The following is a 22,749-nucleotide window of genomic DNA, read 5'->3' as shown; positions in this document are numbered from 1 at the left end:
CCTTGCACTCTATTTATATTAAACTTATTACAGTTCCCTGATTATCCATGCTAATTTATGCATCAGTACCTGCTTTCTCCACATGGAATGCCTTTCTGCCCTTTCTTGCCAGGCAAACCACTCTTAGTTGCCATCCAGTCTATTTTGACTCATGGTGACTGCAGGTGCGGCAGAGTAGAACAATGCTCCATAGGCTTTTCAAGACCTGAATTTTCAGGAGTAGATTGCTAGGCCTTTTCCCTAGGTACATCTGGGTGGACTTGAACCTCTAACTCAGGGGTCCTCAGATTTTTTAAACAGGAGGCCAGTTCACTGTCCCTCAGACCCGTTGGAGGGTCGGACTATAGTTGTTGTTTTTTTTTAAACTATGAACAAATTCCTATGCTCACCGCACATACCTTATTTTGAAGTAAAAAAAAAACAAACTGCAAAAACACCCAGCGGGCTGGATAAATGTCCTTGGCAGGCCGCATGTGGCCCGTGGACCGTAGTTTGAGGACCCCTGTTCTAACTCTTTGACAAGTAGTCGACCACATTAAACATTGGCATCCCTCAAACTTTATGCCTTCTTTAAATCCTAGGCTAAGCGTCACTACGTCCTAGAAGCCTTTCTTGATCAGCAACTGAGGTGGAATGAATCAGTGGCTTTTAGGCCTCCATTATTCCACCAACTCATTGCCGTAAAATTGATTCTGACTCATTGCAACCTTATGGGGCATAGTATAACTGCTCCTTAGGTTGTAAATCTTTATGGGAGCAGAAAGCTTCATTGTCTCTCACAGAGCTAGTGGGTTTGAACTGCTGTCCTTGCAGTTAGCAGCTCAACATATACCTCACTACAGCACCCGAGTTCTGCTCCTCTATACTACCTCTACTTTAACAATTTCTATATGATATTGTAGTTACTTTATTATATACTTACCTTTCCTGTTAAGTTTTGAAATATTAGAATTATGTCTTACTAATCTTGACTCCAACTGACATGTTATTTGTGTTAGTCTGGGTTGATGAGAGAAACAAATTCATAGACACAAGAAAGAGCTTTATATAAAAAAGCAATTTTATATTGAGAAAACAGCCCAGTCCAGAGCAAGTCCATAAGTCCAATATTAGCCCATGTATTCAATACCAGTCGATAAATTCCTCTTCAGACTCATGCAAAACATGCAATGACTCCGAATGCAGGAAGATCACAGGCTAGTGGGTGGAAAGTCTTGTGGGTCCAGTGACAGTGGAACCATCTCAGCACTGGCAGGGGTCTCCATGTGTTCCTCCAGCTCCAGGGCTCTAGTGTAGCTCCATGTGTCTTGCCAGCAGGAATACAAAAGCAGAGTGTGTGTGTGTTCTGCCTCCAGCAAGCTATTTATTTCCATAGCACTTCCAGATGAGGTCATCAAACTGCAACCCGATTGACAGTCTGAACTCCACCCCTTCACTCTTAATAGCCTCAAGTTGACACCAGATTATGTAACTACCACATGTTAGTGCTCTCAAGCTGGTCCTGACTGATAGTAACCCTATGTACTATCAATTGAAACACTACCTGTATTAAAAAACAAACACCCAAACTCACTGCCTTTGAGTCAATGCTAACTCTTTTAGACAGGGCAGAACTGCCCTCTGGTTTATAAGATGTAGAAAGCCTCATCTTTCTAATGTGGAGCCACTGGTGATTTTGAACTGCTGACCTTGTTATTAGCAGCCTAATGTGTAACCACTATGCCATTATGTCTCTTCACCACCTATATAGTAGACATTTAATAAACATTGAAGAAAATCTAAAAAAACAAAAACAAATTTAAAGCAGCTGGGAGGAATGTTTTCTTTATAGACCCCTTGGAAAAAAGGAACTATCCCCATTAGGAACTACAGACAATGAATATGTCTTTATGGCTTTGCCTTGTAAAGAGGGTTTTGTTGTTGTTTTTGCATGTTTGTTTTGTTAATTATGCCTACCCACACCCCCTTTAGAAAAGTATTACAAAGCAAAATAGTTAAATTTCTCATTAGATTTGTTTTGTCCTTGCTTTGCTTTTCTAGGGGCAGCATGGTCATTTCCTTAGTGTGTAAAACTTCATTATAGAAGTCAAGCTAATGGGAAAAGAATTAAAAAAATTAAACCTCAGTAAAAAAGCTATGAATTGACTTTAGGGCCTCACATCAGGGAGTCCCTCAAGTTTACTAGGCTATTCAAATTTTAAAATGGTATCCTGAGTTACAGTACATAGAGGATTTTGATCTCTCTCCAATTAGATAGAAGTTCTCATTGGTTTTGTCCTATGTCTTTCCTCCCAGTTGATTTTGTACCTTTCATAAGGTTGTTAGGTTGGAAATGTAAATCTTTTGTTCAGCTCAAGCTTTAGTTAGAGGTAATCTGTGGTTTATTCCTGAAGGATAGAAGGATAGTTCCATGTCACTTTTAAAGTCACCTCCTTCAGTAGCACTCCTTTTGGCAGATGTGTTCCATTTTCATCAGTACTGTTTATCCAAGTTGTCTTTCTGGGATTTGTAAATATTTAAAATTTGGGGTATAAATGTATGTGTATGATGTTTACTTCTTCAGGTGCATAGGGACGAAAGAAAACCAAATAAAAACAATACTTAGCAGTTATATTTTGAACTTACAGTATCTTCCTTAGGCCTGCTTCTTCACAATGTGGCTTTTGCACTTTTCCCATTGAAAAGTGGTGTGAATGATCCCACCTCCTTGAATTTGGGCAGGCGTATGACTGTAGGATAAGTCATACCCCTGTTAATTCCAATTTTTTTCTCTTTTTGTCTTTAGGAATACTCAGTGCCATCAAATCATTTCTGATTCATGGTGACCTTCTAGGACAGAGTAGAACTCCCCTTTTGGCTTTCGAGGTTTTAAAATCTTTATGGGAGAAGATAACCTCATCTTTTTCCTGCAGAGCAGCTGGTGGGTTCAAACCACTGGCATAGTGGTTAGCTCACTGTGCTACTAGAGCTCTTTTCTTTTTAGAGATATAAATTAAATACATGTTAATTCTTTTCTTCTTTTGTCAATATTTTCTAATGAAAGCAAAACAAAACAAAAGCAGAAGAAATGAACTGTTAACCTTTTTTATGCCATTACTTATATTTCTCAATTTTGTCATCTGTTTCCTTTTCTCTCTTCTTTTGTGAATGTTGAGTGAGCCCTGCATCACTATTTCATTTGGCCAAGTAGCAGATGGTGGCCACTTTGGTCAGAATCTTTCCTTAGTGCTGCTGACCTCAAACAGAAGGCCTGATACCTTACTTTTTCTCCTCTATTACCAGAAAATTAAATAAAATAGAAGAGTGGATTTGTATAAAGGAAGAATTATGTGTCTCCCTATGCTCTTTAGAATGTAAACTTTTCCCCATGTGGAATATATTGTGTCTATTAACATTGAGCATTTAATAACCAAAACAAAATCCCAAACAAAGCCAAACCTGTTGTCCTCAAGTTGTTTCCAGTTTGGTAGCAACCCTGTAGGACAGAGCAGATCCACCCCATAGAGTTTCCAGGCTGTAATGTTATAGAAACAGACTGCCTCATCTTTGTCCTGCTGAGTAGCTGGTGGGTTCCATCTGCTGACCTTTCAGTTAGCAATAGCGCACGTAACCACTGCGCCTCCAGAGCTCTGAGTTCAAAAAGGCAAAACAACACTCACTGTCACTCAGTTTGTTTTGACACATAGCATCTCTTGTATCTGGTTACCAGGACTATAAAACTTTACAGGACAAAACAATCTGATCTTTCTTCCACAGAGGGGCTGATGAATTTAAGCTACTTACCTACAGCTAGTAACCTAACTCATACCACCACCAGTACTCCTCTCTAGAGCTTTTAATGAAACACACAGCTGATCAAATGATCGGCTCATTAACACACAAACCCCTACCTCCAGGGGGACAAACAACAGAAACTTAAATGAAAGGAGACAGCAGTCAGGGTAAGATAGGAAAATAATAATTTACAATTTATAAAGGGTTCACAAGGGTTGGAGGGTGAAGGAAGGAGGGAAAAAAGCTGAAATCAAGTGCTCACATAGATTTAGAAAATGATGGCAACATATGTACAAATGTACTTGATACAGTTGATGTATGGAAGGTTATTAGAGCTGTAAGAGCCCCCAAGAAAATTATCTTTAAATAACAGTAAGTAAATAAAAACAAAACAGTAACAAAATGATTTTTTTAAAAACAGCAACACTGCCGTCCATTCGATTACTCATAAATAGAACTCTTAAATCGGCTTGCTTTTTCTCTAGCTTTCGATTTGAACACTCATTTAAAATTTTTTACACCTTACTATATTTCTTTCACATAGTCACCAGAATAAGTCTAAGAATAACTTCTGAAAAAGTCTAGACTCATTAATTAGCATATTTATCACCTTCTTAAAGTCCTTCACTCTACTTTTTGTACTTAACTTTGGTGCATTCTCTATGTTTACAGTTTCTCAAATCATCCCCCATAAGCATTCCTTGCATCTTCTGATTTCTTTCTTTTTAATAAAAATGCTTTATTTTCAATTTGGTTAAGTTCCACAGGCAGATTAGTTTTCTTTTTTCTCTGTTTCCTTTTTTTTCCCAATCATTTTATTGAGGGCTCATACAGCTCTTATCACAATCCATACATGCATCCACTGTGTCAAACACATTTGTACATTTGTTGCCATCATCATTTCCAAAACATTTTCTTTCTGCTTGAGCCCTTGCTGTCAGCTTCTTATTTTTCCCCTCTTTCCCCCCACCCTCCCTACTTCTCTCACCTACGATAATTTATAAATTTTTATTATTTTGTCATGTCTTATACTGACCCTTCACCCACTCCCTTCACCCACTCTTCTGTTGTCCATCCCCCAGGGAAGGGGTTATTTGTAGATCCTTGAGATTGGTTCTCCCTTTCTTCCCTCACCTTCCCCTTACCCTCCTGGTATTGCTACTCTCATTATTGATCCTTAGGGGTTTATCTGTCCTAGATTCCCTGTGTTTTGAGCTCTGGTCTAGCTGGATTTGTAAGGTAGAATTGGGGTCATGATAGTTGAGGGGAGGAAGCTTCAAAGAACTAGAGGAAAGTTGTATGTTTCATCAGTGCTATACTGTACCCTGACTGACTGATCTCTTTCTTGTGACCCTCCTGTAAGAGGATGTCCAATTGTATACAGATGGGCTTTGGTTCTCCACTCTGCACTTCTTCTCATTCACATTGATAGGAGTTTTCCGGGTTTTTGTTTGATGCCTGATAGCTGATCCCATTGACACCTCATGATCACATAGACTGGTGTGCTTCTTCCACGTGGACTTTGTTGCTTCTAAGCTAGATGGCCACTTGTTTATCTTCAAGCCTTTAAAACCCCAGATGCTTATATCTTTTGATAGCCAGGCACCATCAGCTTTCTTCACCACATTTGTTATGCACCCATTTTGTCTTTAGTGATCAAGTAGAGAAGATGAGCATCATGGAATGCCAGGTTATTAGAACAAAGTGTTCTTGCATTGAGGGAGTGCCTGAGTAAAGGCCCAATGTCTGTCTGCTACCTTACACTTAACATATAGATATATGTACATAGATCTATTTCCTTATAGTTATATATAAATATATTTGCATATGTACATGCCTGTATTTAGACCTCTATAAATGCTCTTTGCCTCCTGGTTCTTTCCTCTATTTCCTTTTACTTGCCTCTTATCTCACTGTCATGTTCGGCCTTCATTTGAGTTTCACTAATTCCTCTTATATCTTCTGGTTTCTATGCCATTGCTTACTCTCTGTCTTCTTTTTTTTTTAATAAACTTTTTTTTTGTGATTTGGATGAAAGTTCACAGAACAAATTGGTTTTCCATTCAACAATTCCTGCACATTTTGATTCATGACATTGATTGCCATCCCCACAATGTAGCAGGATTCTTCATACGTTTCCCTTGTGGTTCCCATTTCCAGTCTTCTTTCTTTCCTGTTCATTCCTACATTCTGAGCTTTATCTCTGGACAAATGCTGCCCTTTGATCTACGTAGTACGTACCTCCCTGTTGTTACTGTTCATATTATAAGCCTGTCTTGTTTGACTGAAAGTTGTGCCATGTGGTGGATTCATCTCCAGACATGAAGGGCATCTAAGGGCTTTAGCCTCAGGGGTTTCATCAGTCTTTTTTCAGTCCAGTAAGTCTGGTCTCTTGAGTTTTGTTCTACATTTTCTCCCATTTAGAGGTTGGGATACATATGGTCTGTTAGTCCTTTGGACTAATTGTTTCCATACATCTTTAATTTTCTTCACGCTTTTTGCTCTGGATGTGGGGAAATCACTAGTTTCACCTTGGATGACTGCTAAAAAATCTTTCTAAATTACCACTGGATAATGATCAGAATAGGATGTAGAATACGGTCTTTGTGGACTATGTTCTACCACCAATTGACCTTGAATGTTCCCTGAGATTATGGTCCTGAAATCGATTCCAAGTCCATGACTCCTTCTCACAATATGTTTGGTCAAGAGACTAATACATTTTTATAACTTTGTCCCTTGTCTGTTATATGACATCATGAATATATTTGTAGTATATATAAGTACATATGTAGAAATAGCCATTGTCAAACCTATTTATATTTGTAGGTGAAGTTCATTCACCTTCCCACTTCAACATTTACAAATGAACACTTTTCTATATTCTTTTATGTAAACTTATCTAAATGTTAGGTTTTTTTTAAAAAAGGTAAATAAAGATACTCCCAATTTTCAGTAAAGTTGGGTCTATGGCCTAGACAAGATAGGCTGGACAAACAATGAGAGAAGAAAATAATGGGCCCAACGGGCCCAGAGGGACATGAGAGTGTGGGAGGTAGGGGAAGGGAGGAGGTGTTGGCCAACACAGGGACAAGGGAACAATGAGTGGTTCAAAACCAGTGGAGGGAGGGGATGGGAGGACTGGTAGGAGTGACCAAGGGCAAGGTAACTGAGAGGAATTACTGAAACCAGAATGAAGGCTGAACATGGTAATGGGACAGGAGGAAAGCATAAGGAAATAGAGGAAAGGAGTAGGAGGCAAAGTGCATACAGAGAAACCTAAATACAGTCATGTACATATGTAAATATATTTATGATTATGGGGGAAATAGACCTATGTGCATATATTTATGGGTTCAGTAGTAGGGTAGCAGGTGGACATTGGGCCTCCTCACGCACACTTCGTCAATATAATAGCACCTTGCCCAGCTAAACGGTCATTGCATGATACCCACCTTCCCGACATGATCACTGAAGACAGACATGTGTGTAAGCAAATGTGGTGAAGAAAGCTGATGGTGCCCGGCTTTCAAAAAGATATAGCGTCTGGGATCTTAAAGGCTTGAAGGTGAACAAGCGGTCATCTAGCTCGGAAGCAACAAAGCCCACAGAGAAGAAGCACACAGCCTAAGCAAATACAAGGTGTTGAATGGACCAGGTAGCAGACACCAAGGAACAAAAACAATCATTGTGTGATCACCTTCCTCACATAAATGCTGAAGACGAATGTATGCATAAGCAAGTGTGGTGAAGAAGGCTGATTGGTGCCCGGCTATTGAGAGATATAGCATCTGGGGACGTAAAGGTTTCAAAGCAAAGAAGCGGCCATCTAGCCCAGAAGCAACAAAGCCCACACGGAAGCAGCACACCAACATGGGTGATCGTGAAGGGCAGAGGAGGCCAGGTCTCAAACAACAAAGGCGGGGGTGGGGTGGGGAATCACATCACCGTGAATGAGGGGGAATGCGTGATGGGGACCCAATGCCGATCTGTAGACAGCTGGACATCCCTTGCAGAGGGGTAGTGGGGAGGAGATGAGTCACTCAGAGTTCAGTGTAGCAACAGTGAAACTCAAAACCTTCCTCTAGTTCTTGAACCCTTCCTCTCCTCCCAATTCTACCTTGCGGACCAGAGGATGTACAGTGGTGCAGCAGGGATCTGGAAACACAGGGAATCTAGGATGGATGAACCCCTCAGGATCAGCGGTGGGAGTGGCGACACTGTAAGGGAAGGGGGTGTAGAAAGGGAGAACCGATCTTGAGGATCTATGTGTAACCTCCTCTCTGGAAGGTGGGTGAGGGGAGACGCCGGGCAGTGTAAGATAAGATAAAATAATTATTTATAAACTATTAAGGGTGCAGTGGGAAGGGGAGAGCAGGGAAGGAGGGAGTGGGGGAAAAAAAGGAAACCTAGCTGATTCCAGGAACCCAAGTGGAAGGCAAATTTTGAGAATGACGAGGGCAACGAATGTATAAGGGTGCTTTGCTCAATTGATGTATGTATGGAGTTGTATGAGCCCCAATAAAAAGATTTATTAAAAAAAAATGTGGGTCTACAGAACATTTCCGTCTTGGTCTGGTATTTGAGAGTATACTATAGCATATTCAACCTATCTTCTGTTAATGGACTTTAAAAAAATCATTTTATTAGGGGCTCATACAACTCTTATCACAATCCATATATATATCAATTGTGTAAAGCACATTTGTACATTCATTACCCTCATCACTCTCAAAACATTTGCTCTCCAATTAAGCCCCTGGCATCAGCTCCTCGTTTTTTCCTCTCCCTCCCCGCTCCCCTCTCCCTCATGAACCCTTGATAATTTATTAATTATTTTGTCATATCTTGCCCTGTCCGACATCTCCCTTCACCTATTTTTCTGTTGTCCGTCCCCCAGGGAGGAGGGTACATGTAGATCCTTGTAATCGGTTCTCACTTTCAACCCCACCTTCCCTCCACCCTCCTGGTATCAGCACTCTCACCACTGGTCCAGAAGGGATCATCCACCCTGGATTCCCTGTTTTTCCAGTTCCTATCTGTGTACATCCTCTGGTCTAGGCAGATTTGTAAGGTAGAATTGAGATCGTGATAGTGGGGGAGGAGGAAGCATTTAGGAAATAGGAAAGTTGTATGTCATCCTTGCTACATCACACCCTAACTGGTTTGTCTCTTCTCCGCGACCCTTCCATAAGGGGATGTACCCTTGCCTACAGATGGGCTTTGGGTCTCCACCCTGCACTCCCTTTATTCACAATGATATGATTTTTTGTTCTGTTGATGCCTCATCCCTTCAACACCTCATGATCGCACAGGCTGTGGGTTTTGTTGCTTCCGAACTAGATGGCCACTTGTTTACCTTAATGGACTTTTTATAAATGTTTTTGAAAGCTTGTTAAATACATTTTCCTTCCATTATAAATGAATAAATTCCATGGTCATGAGATTGCATATTTTAAACATACTATCAAAACAGTCTCAAATAATCTGTAACCAATAATGCATTAGACACTTATGCTGTATTCTAATGGTTGTTTTTTCTTCTCTCCACTAGACTATGAGCAAACTAATTTATTAGAAAAACCATTAATGAAAATTAGAAATCTTAAAGAAATAGGTTTTCCAGTAGTTGAAGTCATATCTTTTCCATTACTATAATTTATGACGTAAGATTGTTCTATTTTTCACTTTTGCATTCTAAAAAATAAGACAAACATCAAGTTATTGTATTGAAGATATTAATGCTATGGTTCTACTTTTTAATGAATTAAGTACCTCCTGGTTACACTTTTCTCTAGCTCCTTATTAACACACTGGATCTTTTTCTTTTTATCATTTCCCTGCATGTAGTAGAGCCCATCAACCCTCCCTCCCTACTACAGACACTTATTGAGTGATTAGCTATATGCCAGGCACATTTCAGACTTTATCTCACTCCTTCACACTCTGGCTTTTAGAGGCTACACTCTCACCTTTGCTCCTTTTATCCTTCTCTTACTTTTCAGTCCTTTCTACAGTTATGTCCTTCCTCTCCACACACTGGAACCATTGGTTTCTTTTGTCTGTGTCTTACTGTGTTTCCTACTCATGGTTTTATTTGCCACTTTCAGATTGTTGACACCCATTAAACCTCCATCAGCTTTACACCTGCAATTCGTAAAACCCAATGGGCACCTAAAGTTTCTCATATTCAAGATGTCCAAATGGAATTTATCATCATTTTGCGCTTGACTGACTGACCTATTTTCCTCCTCCTCCTCCTCCTCCTCCTCCTCCTCCTCCTCCTCCTCCTCCTCCTCCTTTTCTTCTCTCTCTCTCTCTCTCTCTCTCTCTCTCTCTCTCTCTCTCTCTCTCTCTCTCTCTCTCTCTCTCTCTCTCTCTCTCTCTCTCTCTCTCTCTCTCTCCCTGTTCAAGCTAAAACACTTATCTCCCCTCAAGATAACCTGAATATTCTCTATTGCTTTTATTTCTAGTCAAACATGAAGTTCTATTGACTTTCCCCCTCTTAGATCTTTTCCAGTTTGTCTCTACTTGTAGCATTTCTACTTACTGTATCTAGACTTTTTTTTGTCCCACCTAAAATCTGTTCTTTACACTGCTGGGAGAATGAGCTATGTGAATTATATCTGCCTGTGTGTGTGTCCCTCCTAACATTAAGCCCGAACTCATTACAACAGAAAAATAAACCTCTTTGAGTAGATATTGCTGCCTCTCTAGATTTATCATTTACTGGCATAACTTGCTTCACTAAATTCTGCAGATAAATGCTTTTTTTTTTTTACAATGATGGTCTAGGAAGTTAACCTGTGTCTTAGCAAATCATCATCATATATAAATATATTTACATATGTACATGCCTGGATTTAGACCTCTATAAATGCCCTTTACTTCCTAGTTCTTTTTTCTATTTCATTTTACTTTGCTCTTGTCCCACTGTCATGGTCAACCTTCATGTGGGTTTCAGGAATTTCTCTCGGTTACATTGTCCTTGATCAATCCATACCAGGCTTCTTACACCCTCCTTGCCACTGATTTTCGATCACTTGTGTTGGTTAACACAACTTCCTTTCCCCCACCTTACCCTCTCTCATGTCCTCCCAGAACCATCAGTCCCATTGTTTTCTCCTCCACAATGATAAACATAACTTTTATATGTCCTGGTAGACCAAAAAAATATGATTTGCTTTATTGTGATACTTATTTTAATGTTGTTATCTGAAACCAACCCCACAGTATCTAGGAAGTCTGCTTGTATGTACTATTCCCTGTCATATTTATTTGGTTCTAGTAACATGCAAGGTCCTCTGGTGGCATAGTGGTTACTAGTTCTACAAGGTCAACAGTTCTAAACCACCATCCCACTCCATGGGAGAAAGACAGGCTTTCTACTCCAGTAAAGAGTTACAGTCTTGGAAACTGACAGGTGTCCTACCCTGTCCTATTGGGTCACTATGAGTCAGCATCGACTTGATGACAGTGAGTGAGTAATAAGCAGTTATCCATATATATTCCGTACACCATTGAGTTTTAAAAACAGTATTTTCATCACCTGGCATGTCTTTGTCTTTATATTTTGCTTAGTTTATCCTTTCAAATTTAATGTAATTACCCGCTCCTTCCAGAGGTTTCTGTATTTCTCACCATGGGCCCATTTCTGTGCCTCCATTCTAATCACTGTACTCTAAAAATACTACAAAACTCACTGCCCTCAAATGCATTCCCACTATGGTATTTATTTCTCTACCTTTATAGAAAGAGACTGTTTTCTTGTAGTTTTCAATCCATGTCTAAAATAAGTTATTGTTCAATAATTCTTTCTGACTTTCTATTGTGATAGGTGTCTAAACTATCTAGATTGTTAGTATAATCTATTTATAGATGATCCTCCTTTTAATTTATTTAAAAAAACACACCATTTTATTGGGAACTAATGCAGATGTCATTCATTACATCATTCAGTCACATCAAGCAGTATAGTACAATTGCTACCACGATCAGTTTTAAAACATTCTCTTCCTTCTTGAACTCCTTGATATCAACTCCTCTTTACCCCATCCCCCATATACCCCCAAGGAACCTTATTCTACTTGCTGTCTCTATTAGATTCATCAATCCTGGGTTTCATATATCCCAAAACAGAAAAACATATAACAAAAATTCAAGAGGTTGGTTACCCACAATGACAGAATATATCAGACATAAACCCCAATATGAAACAAACAAACAGAAAATGTTGAAAACCAGATCAGGCTCAATGTGCACAGGGATGGGAGTGGGAGTGGGGGAGAGCATCAGGTGACAAGGTTTTCAAAGGTCAAATCAGGTTTGTCACTTTGATAGATGATAGTCATCTTTCCAATGCACTCTGTGTGGTAACCAGTTTCTTCCCATCCCTTTCTTACGGGCTTCCAATGTCATCGATAGCCTACTGCAAACCAGAATCTCTCAATTTAGGCGCTGATACTATTCCCTTCTTTGGCTATGGATTATAAGTTTTACAGTCCTTCGGTCACTGCTTTTAAATGATGCCAAACTCTTAAATTTAACTTGGAGCTATCTCTACATGGATGGACATGTAACCTAAGGGTTACAAAATATAAATTTATTTGGAAAGAAATGAACATATTGCTGCTGAAAAATATTAATGCCAGAATAAAATGCCATTTAGGTTGTTTGCTAATTTGAAGCATTTGTTCTCTGTTAAAATTTTCTGTGTGACTTATAGATCTATCTTTTGAAAATAACAAGTTAAGAATTTTCATCTTTACTGCACTAGATTTAAAAATACTAGGTTTTAACAAGAGGATACCTGTGGTTTTTAAATTTTGTTTTGCTTTTAACTTATCTGGAAATAGAATAGTATTTTTTAATTTCTCTTAGGAATTTGGTTGAAAAATATTAAATTGAAAGATTGTTAGCATCTTAGTTTCCCTCCTGTTTTTTGACCCACATTCTTTTACAGTTACAGATGTAGAGCTGAAACGACTGAAAGATGCCTTCAAGAGAACCTGTGGACTGTCATGTTACATGGGCCAGCACTGCTTCATCAGGGAAGTGCTTGGGGATGGAGTGCCTCCAAAAGTTGCTGAGGTAATCTTTATAACTCAGCTTTTCTTTGAGATAGCTATCCACCAGCCTGAATGTTTGAAGGTCCGCTTGGCCTTAGCAGATTTCATCTCCCCCACAGCTATTTTTTTTATGGAGGAGGTAAACAGGTTTTGTTGTAGATGTCAATATGGCTATGTCTGTAGAAGTCAAAGTGTAGTACTGCAGAGCTGTAATTCTTTTGTGTTTCTGAGCTTTGATAGCTAATGATTGTAATTACAGGACTGTTTGTATGACTAGTTTTTACAAATGCTATCTCTGGCTATCATTTTTTTATTGAGTATATTTGGTAAATTTTGGTTCAAAAATATTTCTACATACCAAAATTGTTTCGTATTAAAATGGGGCAGAGGAGGTGGGATATATATATTGTTATTTCTTAACATGTATTACATATGTAGAATTATGTACTTTCATGTTGTATTCTTTAACATTTTTACAAGAGTAGCACTTTTCCAGATTGTTTATTGAATTCCTTATTTCAGTTGCAATTAGTCTTTTTGTTGTCTTGTTTCTTCCTGTCTTTAAATATTAGTATAGTGTAAAATTTGCTATTTAGAGAATTTAAGATTTTAGGTTATAGCTATTAATGTAATAAATATAGTATGTATATAAGTAAGTTTCCAATTAGAGAAAGGACTTAAGTCTATACTAATTTATGAAGATTTTTTCCAAATTCAGATATCCCACCTTCATTCAACTCCTCTCCCCTTCAACTTCTTTGTTACCCAGAACTTTCAAGTATACAATAATATTTGTTGCTTGAGGTGCATTGGCCAGGTGTTAAAACTGGGTCTCATGGTAGCCAAGAAGTTTCCTACTGAACTTCACAGCATCCATTGATCCTTATCTTTTTGTATGTCCACCTATTAACATATATCCATTCAGATCCCTGGTATTTTTCAATTGGGTTATCTTTTTATTACAGAGCTATGAGAGTAATTTATGTATTAGCCATGTAAGATGTATAATATGCAAATATTTTCTCTTATTTTGTTGTTTTTAAGTTTCTTGATGGTGTCATTTGAAGCATGAAAATTTAAAACTTTGATGTTCACTTATCTTTTTTTTTAATGGCATATGGTTTCTGGTGTTGGGTCTAAAAACCATTGTCTAATGTAGGATCACAAAGATTTACCTTTGCTTTCCTATTAGAGCTTTATAGTTTTTCCTCTAATTTTTATATCTCATCCATTTAGAGTTAATTTCAGTACATGTGAAGGGCAAAATTCTACCTTTTGAGTACGGATCTCAAGATGTTCCACCACCATTTGTTGAAAAGACCATTCTTTCTCCATTGATTTAACACCTTTGACAAAAATCAATTGCACTTAAACATAAAGGCTTAGTTCTGTACTGTCAGTTTTATTTCATTGATCTATGCTTCCCTTTGTGCCAAGACCACTCTATTTTGATTATTCTAGCTTTGTAGTTGGAGTACTAGGGCTTGTTTTTCCATCAATCCTCTCTCCTGTTTCTGTCTTTCAGTTTAGGTAATTTGTATTGATTCATTTTCAAATTAATTGAGTCTGTCCTTGGCCAGGTGAATCAAGTGATAATTCAGTCAGGACAATTCATAATCTGCCTCCTTTTAAATAATATTTCAAGTGTTTTCATTTGTCTTTTATAGTTTTCTGTCTCTGCTTATATTCATCATCTGTTCATATATTTTTCCACCTTTTCATCTAGATCTTTAACATAGCTCTTTTAAATTCCCTATTTGATTATTCTGGAGTCTGTGGCATTATTAGGCAAGTAATTCAAACAAACCGATAAATAGCCTTGGAAACCTTAGGGAACAATTCTACTCTATCCTGTAGAGTCAATATGAGTCCGAATCGACTTGATGGTAATGGATGTGGTTTTAGTTTGGTTATTTCAGTGTCTTTAATTATGAAATTTGTTCCCCTTCCTAGTTGTTTGTTTCTTGTGTGCTTTATAATTTTTGATTATATGCTAGAGATGTACAGATGAGTACTGATGGAAATAGATTGTACATACAACTGGAATTGGGGGGTCCCCTTTTCTCTATCAAGCAATTACTGTTCATCTAGTAACTTGAGTCCATAGTAAGATAAATTCGGTTTGTCTTTTATTATTACAATAGTCCACTTTATCTGAGGTTTCACTTTCTGTGGTTTTAGTCAACTGTGGTCTGAAAATATTTAAATTGCACACTATTTTAAGTAACGTGGTAGAAATCTCCTGCTATCCCACTGTTACCCAGAACTGGCTTCCTCTTCCTCTGCATGGCACCAGTTGAACCACAGTGGGTGAGTGACTGTGCTGCACTCTGTTGACGCCTGATAGGTTAGTGCTGCTTACTGTGAAAGCACATGTATATATGTTTTGATACTATTCACGGTTTAGGCATCCACTGGGAGTCTTGGAACTTATTCTCTGTGGATAAAAGGTTAGAGGTGGGGGGGTTCTACTATATTGTTATTTTCACTGTACTATAGACCTCAAATTTTTCCAGTGCTTTCTTGTAGAATGCTCAGTGATGAGAGTGTTTGCAAGGTTTGTCCTTCACCCTCAACCTCCAATCTTCCTATTAGGTTTTATTCATAGAGAAGACTTTTCTGTATATTCTTGCCCCATATCCAGTTTTGCTCTGCTTTTGCTGCATGGTGTTTGCTAGGATAGTAGTTGTAGTAAGGGGGTGTTTTAATCTGTTTTGTTGATTCAGACCAGTGGTTCTCACCCTTCCTAATGCCGCTACGCTTTAATACAGTTCCTCATGTTGTGGTGACCCCCAACCATAAAATTATTTCGTTGCTACTTCGTAACTAATTTTGCTACTGTTATGAAACATGGGACCCCTTTGAAAGGGCCATTCGACCCCCAAAGGGATTGCGACCCACAGGTTGAGAACCACTGATCCAGAGTTACTTCAGAAGGCTCTGTTTGCTTGGTTTTTAGAGATGGAGTTTTCTTAATATTCCTGGTCTTTCCCCTTTTGGCAGTCAAATTCTGACTTGTTTCTCTGCCAGATCTTCAGTGGAAAGTTTTCTACTTTCTTGCAGTTATTGTTTTCGGCCTATAGGCTCAGGACAATTTTCTTTCTTTGTACCAGAGAAAGAGGGCTTCCCCCTAACCCCCACCCTTACCCCACTCCATTCCATCCCTTTCCTCAGTGACAATTAGTCTTTATCTATATGTTGGGGGTGATAAGGTGTGGTGTTCTCCACCATTGGCTTAAGGGGTGTTTCTTATATGAGAGTAGTCTTGCTAGAGACTTTTCCACATTAGTCTTTCATCCATAGTTTTGCAACACCAAGGCAGACTCTTAACAGTTTGAAACCACCCTCCGTTTCCCCAGGGGAAAGATGGGGCTTTTTACTTCTATTAACAATGACAGTACTGAAAACTCTAAGGGCAGTTCTACCCTGTTCTGTAGGGTCGTTATTAGTTGGCAATAATGTGATGGCAATGAGTTTGTTTTGGTTTGGCCTTATTTCCAGTCTTATCAGTGAGCAGTTTGTTTAGGTCCATGGAAAAGAGTTTGAGTATAAATGCTTTGTATCTGGGGCTATCTACTAGCCAGCCTGTTTTTGGCATTTTCTCGTTATTAAAATTTTAGAGGATTTTTTCTTTTATTTGTGTATAAGAAAGAACTTTATATATAAGAGTAATTGGATATTGAGAAAACAGTCCAGTCCAGATCAAATCCATAAGTTCGATATTAGCCCCTATGTCCGACACCAGTCTATAAATTCCTCTTCAGACTCACAAAACACATGCAATGACGCCGAATGCAGAAAGATCACAGTTGGAAAGTTTTGTGGATCTAGTGGTGGTAGAGGCATCTCAGCACTGACAGGGTCTCACTGGCTATGTCAGCTCCCGGGTTCTAATGTAGCTTCATGTGTCTTGTCAGCAAGCATGTGTCTCAGGGAGTGAGTACGTGTCCTACCTCCAGTGAGCTATTTATCTCTTTAGTGCCTCCAAATGAAGTCATCAAGTTTTGGCCTGATTGACGGCTAAACTTCACCCTTTCACCCCTTTAAAAAAATTATTTTATTTGAGGTTCTCACAGCTCTTTCTTTAAATCATTTTATTAGGGCTCATATAACTGTTGCTTATATGGTCCCTGTTCTCCTGTGCTTTTAGCTCTAAGGCCATTTATACATTCCTTCACTTTTTAGCAAGATCTACTGTTTCCTTCTGTTCAAATTACCGTTTATACTCATGTGTAAGTTGAGTTTTCCAGCACATTTTTAATGCAATTTTTGTAGTAAAATTAGATGCCTTGGTTAATGTTTGGGTTGGCTTATACTCAAGTATATACGATACTTGGTTGCCTTAGGAAAACTTGGATATGATACTTTATATAGCTCTTCCTATAAGTAGAAGTAGAGCTCTGCAGCATCATATTTATGTCAATGTTTTATACATTTTATTTCACCCAAAACTTCAAGAATCTTACTTTCTGTCCTTTAGGCTATTAGGAGTTGTTCCTGTTTTTCTACCATCTTTAATTCTTACATGCACTAAAATTTGCATGTGTACCACATAGCACAGCATTGTTATATAATGGCTTCTTCACTGATTGTTTCATATAAATCTTATTTCTAAGTTATGACCTTTGGTAGGCAGACTTTTAAAAATATACTCCAGAGTACTGTGCATACAGTGTAAACATAGAGAGTATTTGATTTATTAACTATTTTTAGTTATTGTATTATTCTGAAAAATGCTATTAAAAGGATAACCAGAACAGTGACCAGTAGCTCACACTCTGAATTCATTTAGCTTTGCTAACTTTGCAATCTTAGAACACTAAATCTGTTTCCAAGTTAAATGAAAATGTACATTTCAAGCAAAAACTATCTTAGGCCTAGAGCAGCAAGCAATTCTAAACCTGTGGGTCACGACTCCTTTGGGGGTTGAACAACCCTTTCACAGGGGTCGCCCGATTCATAACAGTAGCAAATGACAGTTATGAAGTAGCAACGAAAATAATTCTTTGTTTGGGAGGGTCACCACAACATGAGGAACTGTATTAAAGGTTTGAGGCATTAGGAAGGCTGAGAACCGCTGACCTAGAGTGTTTCCAGACATTGATCAGCATGAGAAAACAAACAAGCTGATTAGTAGGATATTTTCCTGTTAGCCCTGGTGAATTTATACTGAACTATTCACACTGCATTCAGATGCCCATTAGAAATCGGGGTATGCATTTACTAGATGCATTTACTGACTCTCTGACCATAGAATAGTGATTTATGCTAATTTTCCCTTTTTCAAGGTGAGTTGATTTGTATTATTGATTAAATCCCTGTACATTGGATTTACTAGCATCATTGGGTAACAACTTTCTAGATGTCAGTCATTGATTGTTAGCCTATTATGCTATTGATCATTGACTGTTGCAATATGCTAATATAATGAAATTGTTCATATTAAACAGTAAAAAAAGCTACATTTTCATTTATTATAGTAAACTCTGAATTTAACATTATAGCTGATAGAAAACCCAACAAAATACTGGTTGGACATTTTTTCTGTAATTGTAATCTGTAGAATATTCACTATTCTTTGTCTTTAAAAAATAATTTTATTGGGGCTTGTACAGCTCTTACAACAATCCATACATCCATTGTGTCAAGCACATTTATACGTATGTTACCATCCTTTTCAAAACATTTTCTTTCTACTTGAGCCCTTGGTGTCAGCTCCTTATATTTTTCCCTCCCTCCCCATCCTGTAAGGATATTCATACATTCCTTTGCTTTTTAGCTTTTTTTCCCTTCCTCCACCATCCTCCATCCCTCATGAACCCTTGGTAATTTATAAATAATTGTTTTAATATCTTACATTGTCCTGTCACGCTTCACCCACATTTCAGTTCATCCCCTGGTGGGGGTCGTATTCTTTGTCTTAATAGCATCTCCTTTTGTTTATGCTACCTTTATGTAACATTAATGTTAATGTTTAAAATTTACTGTCTTTATGTTTCTCTTTGTAAGACAGGCGAAAAATAATTCAAAGGATTCTAGAGATGATACAATAGAATGCAGTCATTGTTTTCTTGTAAAACTGTTGACTTTTAAAAATGTACATTATTGTCTTTATGGTTCTTAGCTGCCAAATTTTAGCCTAGAGTGATTTTTAAACAGTTTTTTAATTATTGGAAAACAGTTTATTATAGAACAGGCATGTCATTAAGCATAATGGGAAATAGTGGATTCCTTTATAAAACATTACATCAAATACATTACATAAATAGTGAATGTTTTAAGTGGTATGCCAGATGTGAAAGAATTTAGTGTGTGTGTGTGTGTGTGTGTGTGTGTTAAGAGAGATAAAATGAGTTTTTGGCAAAAATTTACACAACGAGTTAGATTTTCATCTGAATTTCCACACAAATCACTTGGTAATAATTTTATTTATCACACTATATCAATATTCTCTCTGTGTTCTCTTCCCTTTTTAGTACTCCAGGTTCCTTGCCTCTTTTTCATCTCATATTTGCTTCAGTATGTACATATGACAAAACAAGTAAAATTACTCTGTAAATATGTGTTCATAGTATTTCAGTTATTTTCAAACCTTTATATAATATTAAAGTAGATAAACTTCTTTAGTACTTGAGGAATCCTTAAGCCATTTGGAAAAGTGAGCCATAATGTTTGAGGCAAAAGAAGTTCTAAACCTTTTATTAGAAGTGTTGTAGAAATTCAAACATATCACCAGTTTGACTGAAATTAGAAGAGTTAGAAATGTGATTGAGAAATGATGTGCATTTGAATAGTTATGATTAATTGTGCAGCAGCTTGGCCGGGCCCTGGTTCTCAGTGGTTTGGCATTTAGGATGCAGTCATCCCATGATGAGAGTTGATATAATGTGATCATATTCATGATGAGATCTGCTGCGAACAACCAGTCATTTGAAAAGGGATTTCCTTGGAAAAACAAATGTGGAAGCTCTAGCAATGCTTGCTCCCTTTTTGTTGGATCAGCAGCCTGCCATATTGCTTGCTGATCTTGGAAGTCATCAGTTTCCACAGCCTGTGAGTCAATATCTTTCTTTGGATTCATTCACTTTTGCAGCCTGACCTGCAGCATACAAGAGTCAGAAGAAGCCTCCTACCTGACGAGTGACCCATGGACTTGGAACATTCCAGCCACTACTACTGCATTGGCCATTTCTTTGAGACAAATCTTCCCATACACATAAAGACTTCACTTTGTTTTGCTTCTCTAGAGACCCCAGCCTAAGACAGAATATACATACTGGAAATTGTAGAATGTTGCCCTGTGACCAACAGTACAAACTAAAGCCTTTCTGCCTTGGTTCACATCTTCACTATCACTGTGTTCCCTTGGGTGGGTGATGTCGGAGTCTTTTGTATGTTTGTCTGTGTTTACTACCGGCAAAAGGTTGTTACTAGGATTACATGAGTTACTTCCTACATGTAATAAAGTTCTTAGCCCTATAATGCCTGAATTTTTAATTTAAGGGAAAAAATTTTGTTTTTATTCTTTACTTTCATAATTATCAATGAATATAACAACCAAAATATATTTAAAAATATAAAATTTGCAATGTTTTTAAATGTAACCAAATCGTTACATTCGTTCATGGATTTATAATACACGAATAAAAAGTGCACCTTCATTTCTATATTATTTTTCATCTTATTTTATTAACTAAAAACAAACTGAAAACTAATTTTATTTATAAAATATAATACAAAATTTATTTGTTTATAATTTTAGTGTGAAATTGAACAAACCAATTTTTTTCTTTTGTGATACAAAGATGAACTTTGCATTTGTAGCAGAAAAAGACTGGTGCACTCTTGCAATTTACATTTTTGCATCTTCCTCTGTAACCTCAGAATAATGGTAGAATAGTTTAAATAGCAATATAATTAAAATTTTATATTGCAAAATCAAAAATTTTATATATAGTACACATTTTTAATTTACCAATTCCATCCATATTAGCATCTGGTTCCTTGTATGAGTCTGTACCGCTTCCATCTAGGTCATAAATTCGCCGTTTTCCATAAAATAAATCACAATCCATGCTGTGGTAAATTTTGTCACCGTTGATTCAAAAGACGAATGTTAAAAAAAAAAGACGAATGTAACGAATTTGTTAAGTTTTGAAAAAGTGGAAATATATAATAAATATATTTTTATGAGTATTACACCTTTGACATAAAAACTGCAGTCACTGTGTTAATCCATCTCTCCGAGGGACTTTCTCTTTTTCTTGGACACTGTACCAAGCATGATGTTCTTCTCCATAGACTGATCCCTCTTGATACCATATCCAAAGTACAGGGGGCAAAGTCTAGGCATCCTCGCATCTAAGGAGTTTTCTCTCTGAACTCCCAAGACAGAGTTGTTGGTTCTGGCTTTATTTAGTAGTATTATCAAATTAGGGAATTATGGAGAACATATGAAAGATAATGAAATCAAATACTTGGTGCTCCAAAAGGGGTGATGTAGAAATTTGGGCTCAGAGGCTTGAGGGATGGGTACTTGCAGGAGAATAATCAGGGAGAATAACTGGGTGATGAAAGATGATGGTTTAGTAGGATTCTATGAAAGGAAAGAGGGAAGAAGAGAAAGTGTGTTTCCATGTGTAGGGAATGCAGTTATCGCTTCTAGTTCCTGTATTTATTATTATAAGTCATAAGTTACCCAGCTTCAAACTTTATGATGTCTGTAGACAACTTAATAATTACATACTCTATATTTTTTCAAGCTGGGCCACTATTATATTTTGCTTCATCCAAAACATTTTACCACTATTAACACAAATGTAATGTCCCCTACACAAAAACTACCCCTAACCCCCCCACCCCACCCTACCCCAATAGTCTTTGTTTCTATAGATAGGTGTGGGAAACAGAACCTTTAAATTAGTATATATGGACAAATTCTCTATGTTCATATGTTAAGGGATCTCAGAGACCTGGGCTCCCATGGAAGGAGACCTTCATGTTCGTGGGTTGGAGGTGTGTCCCGCTCACATTCTCCTAAGTAAAAGTTATTCCCCACGATGTCCCCGGAAATAATGCCAATTTTAAGGTGCTACTTGCAAGCACATGGTTGCTACTATATATGCCTGAAGGTCAACTGCTTGAATGCCTGCCATTGAGAACAATCAGATCCTGTTGTCTGTCCGCACCCTAAGTAGGGTCTACTTCCTTCCGATAAGGATCATACATTATTCCCCTGGAGGAGGAGCTCAGAGACACCCAAGGTCAAGTCAGCTTAGAGAGGACTAGGAATAGGCCGATATCTTAACTCTAGAGCTCTCCCATCTTGTTATGTCTGTACTTTCCTGTCACACGTATGCCTATAGTACCTCCCTTCCTATCGAGTGTGTATCCATAGCTTGTCCCCCTCCTGTTACCTGTATGCCTCTAATACAACCTCGTGAGTGAATACATTACTGCCTCATTCTGGTTCTGGTCACCATGGAAGGGCTGATCCCTCGCATGCCTTGTCCTATGTCTCTTTAATTATACAGTTGCCCCTTAGGAACCATTGGCTGTGGGGCTGGGTCCCACAAATAGATTTACTTTCATCTATAATGAGATCAGCCTGTGATTGTCCTTTTGTGGCTAACTGATTTCACTCAACATGTGGTCAAGGTTCATCCATATCGTGGCATGCATCACATCTTCATTTAGGTTTGTTTTTGTTGTTGCCAGGTGCTTTGATCCAATTGCAACTCATAGGGAAAAGCACAGGCATAAATATGTGAATAAAACAACAAAACATTACCCAGGCCTGTATCATGCTCACAGTTGTTGCAGTGTTTCAATTAATTGTTGCAGCCAGTGTGTCATTCCATCTCAAGGGTCTTCCTCATTTTCACTGACTTTACTAAGTGTAATGTTT

The 22,749-nt window shown here is 37.9% G+C and overlaps 1 protein-coding gene across 3 annotated transcripts in view; it reads left to right on the top strand.

Moving 5' to 3' along the window:
• Positions 1-22,749, top strand: part of USP32 (ubiquitin specific peptidase 32) — a 201,818-nt gene that overhangs the window by 50,590 nt on the left and 128,479 nt on the right. For all 3 annotated transcript variants that reach the window (XM_075561475.1, XM_075561472.1, XM_075561473.1), the window contains exon 2: positions 12,737-12,864. In XM_075561475.1, coding sequence (XP_075417590.1) covers positions 12,737-12,864 — 128 coding nt within the window. The remainder of the gene's footprint in view (positions 1-12,736; positions 12,865-22,749) is intronic.

Source organism: Tenrec ecaudatus, chromosome 10 (genome assembly GCF_050624435.1).
Source record: "Tenrec ecaudatus isolate mTenEca1 chromosome 10, mTenEca1.hap1, whole genome shotgun sequence".
NCBI classification, from domain to species: domain Eukaryota; kingdom Metazoa; phylum Chordata; class Mammalia; order Afrosoricida; family Tenrecidae; genus Tenrec; species Tenrec ecaudatus.
The sequence above is the reverse complement of the archived record's forward strand: the minus strand, read 5'-3'. Positions and strand labels throughout refer to the sequence as shown.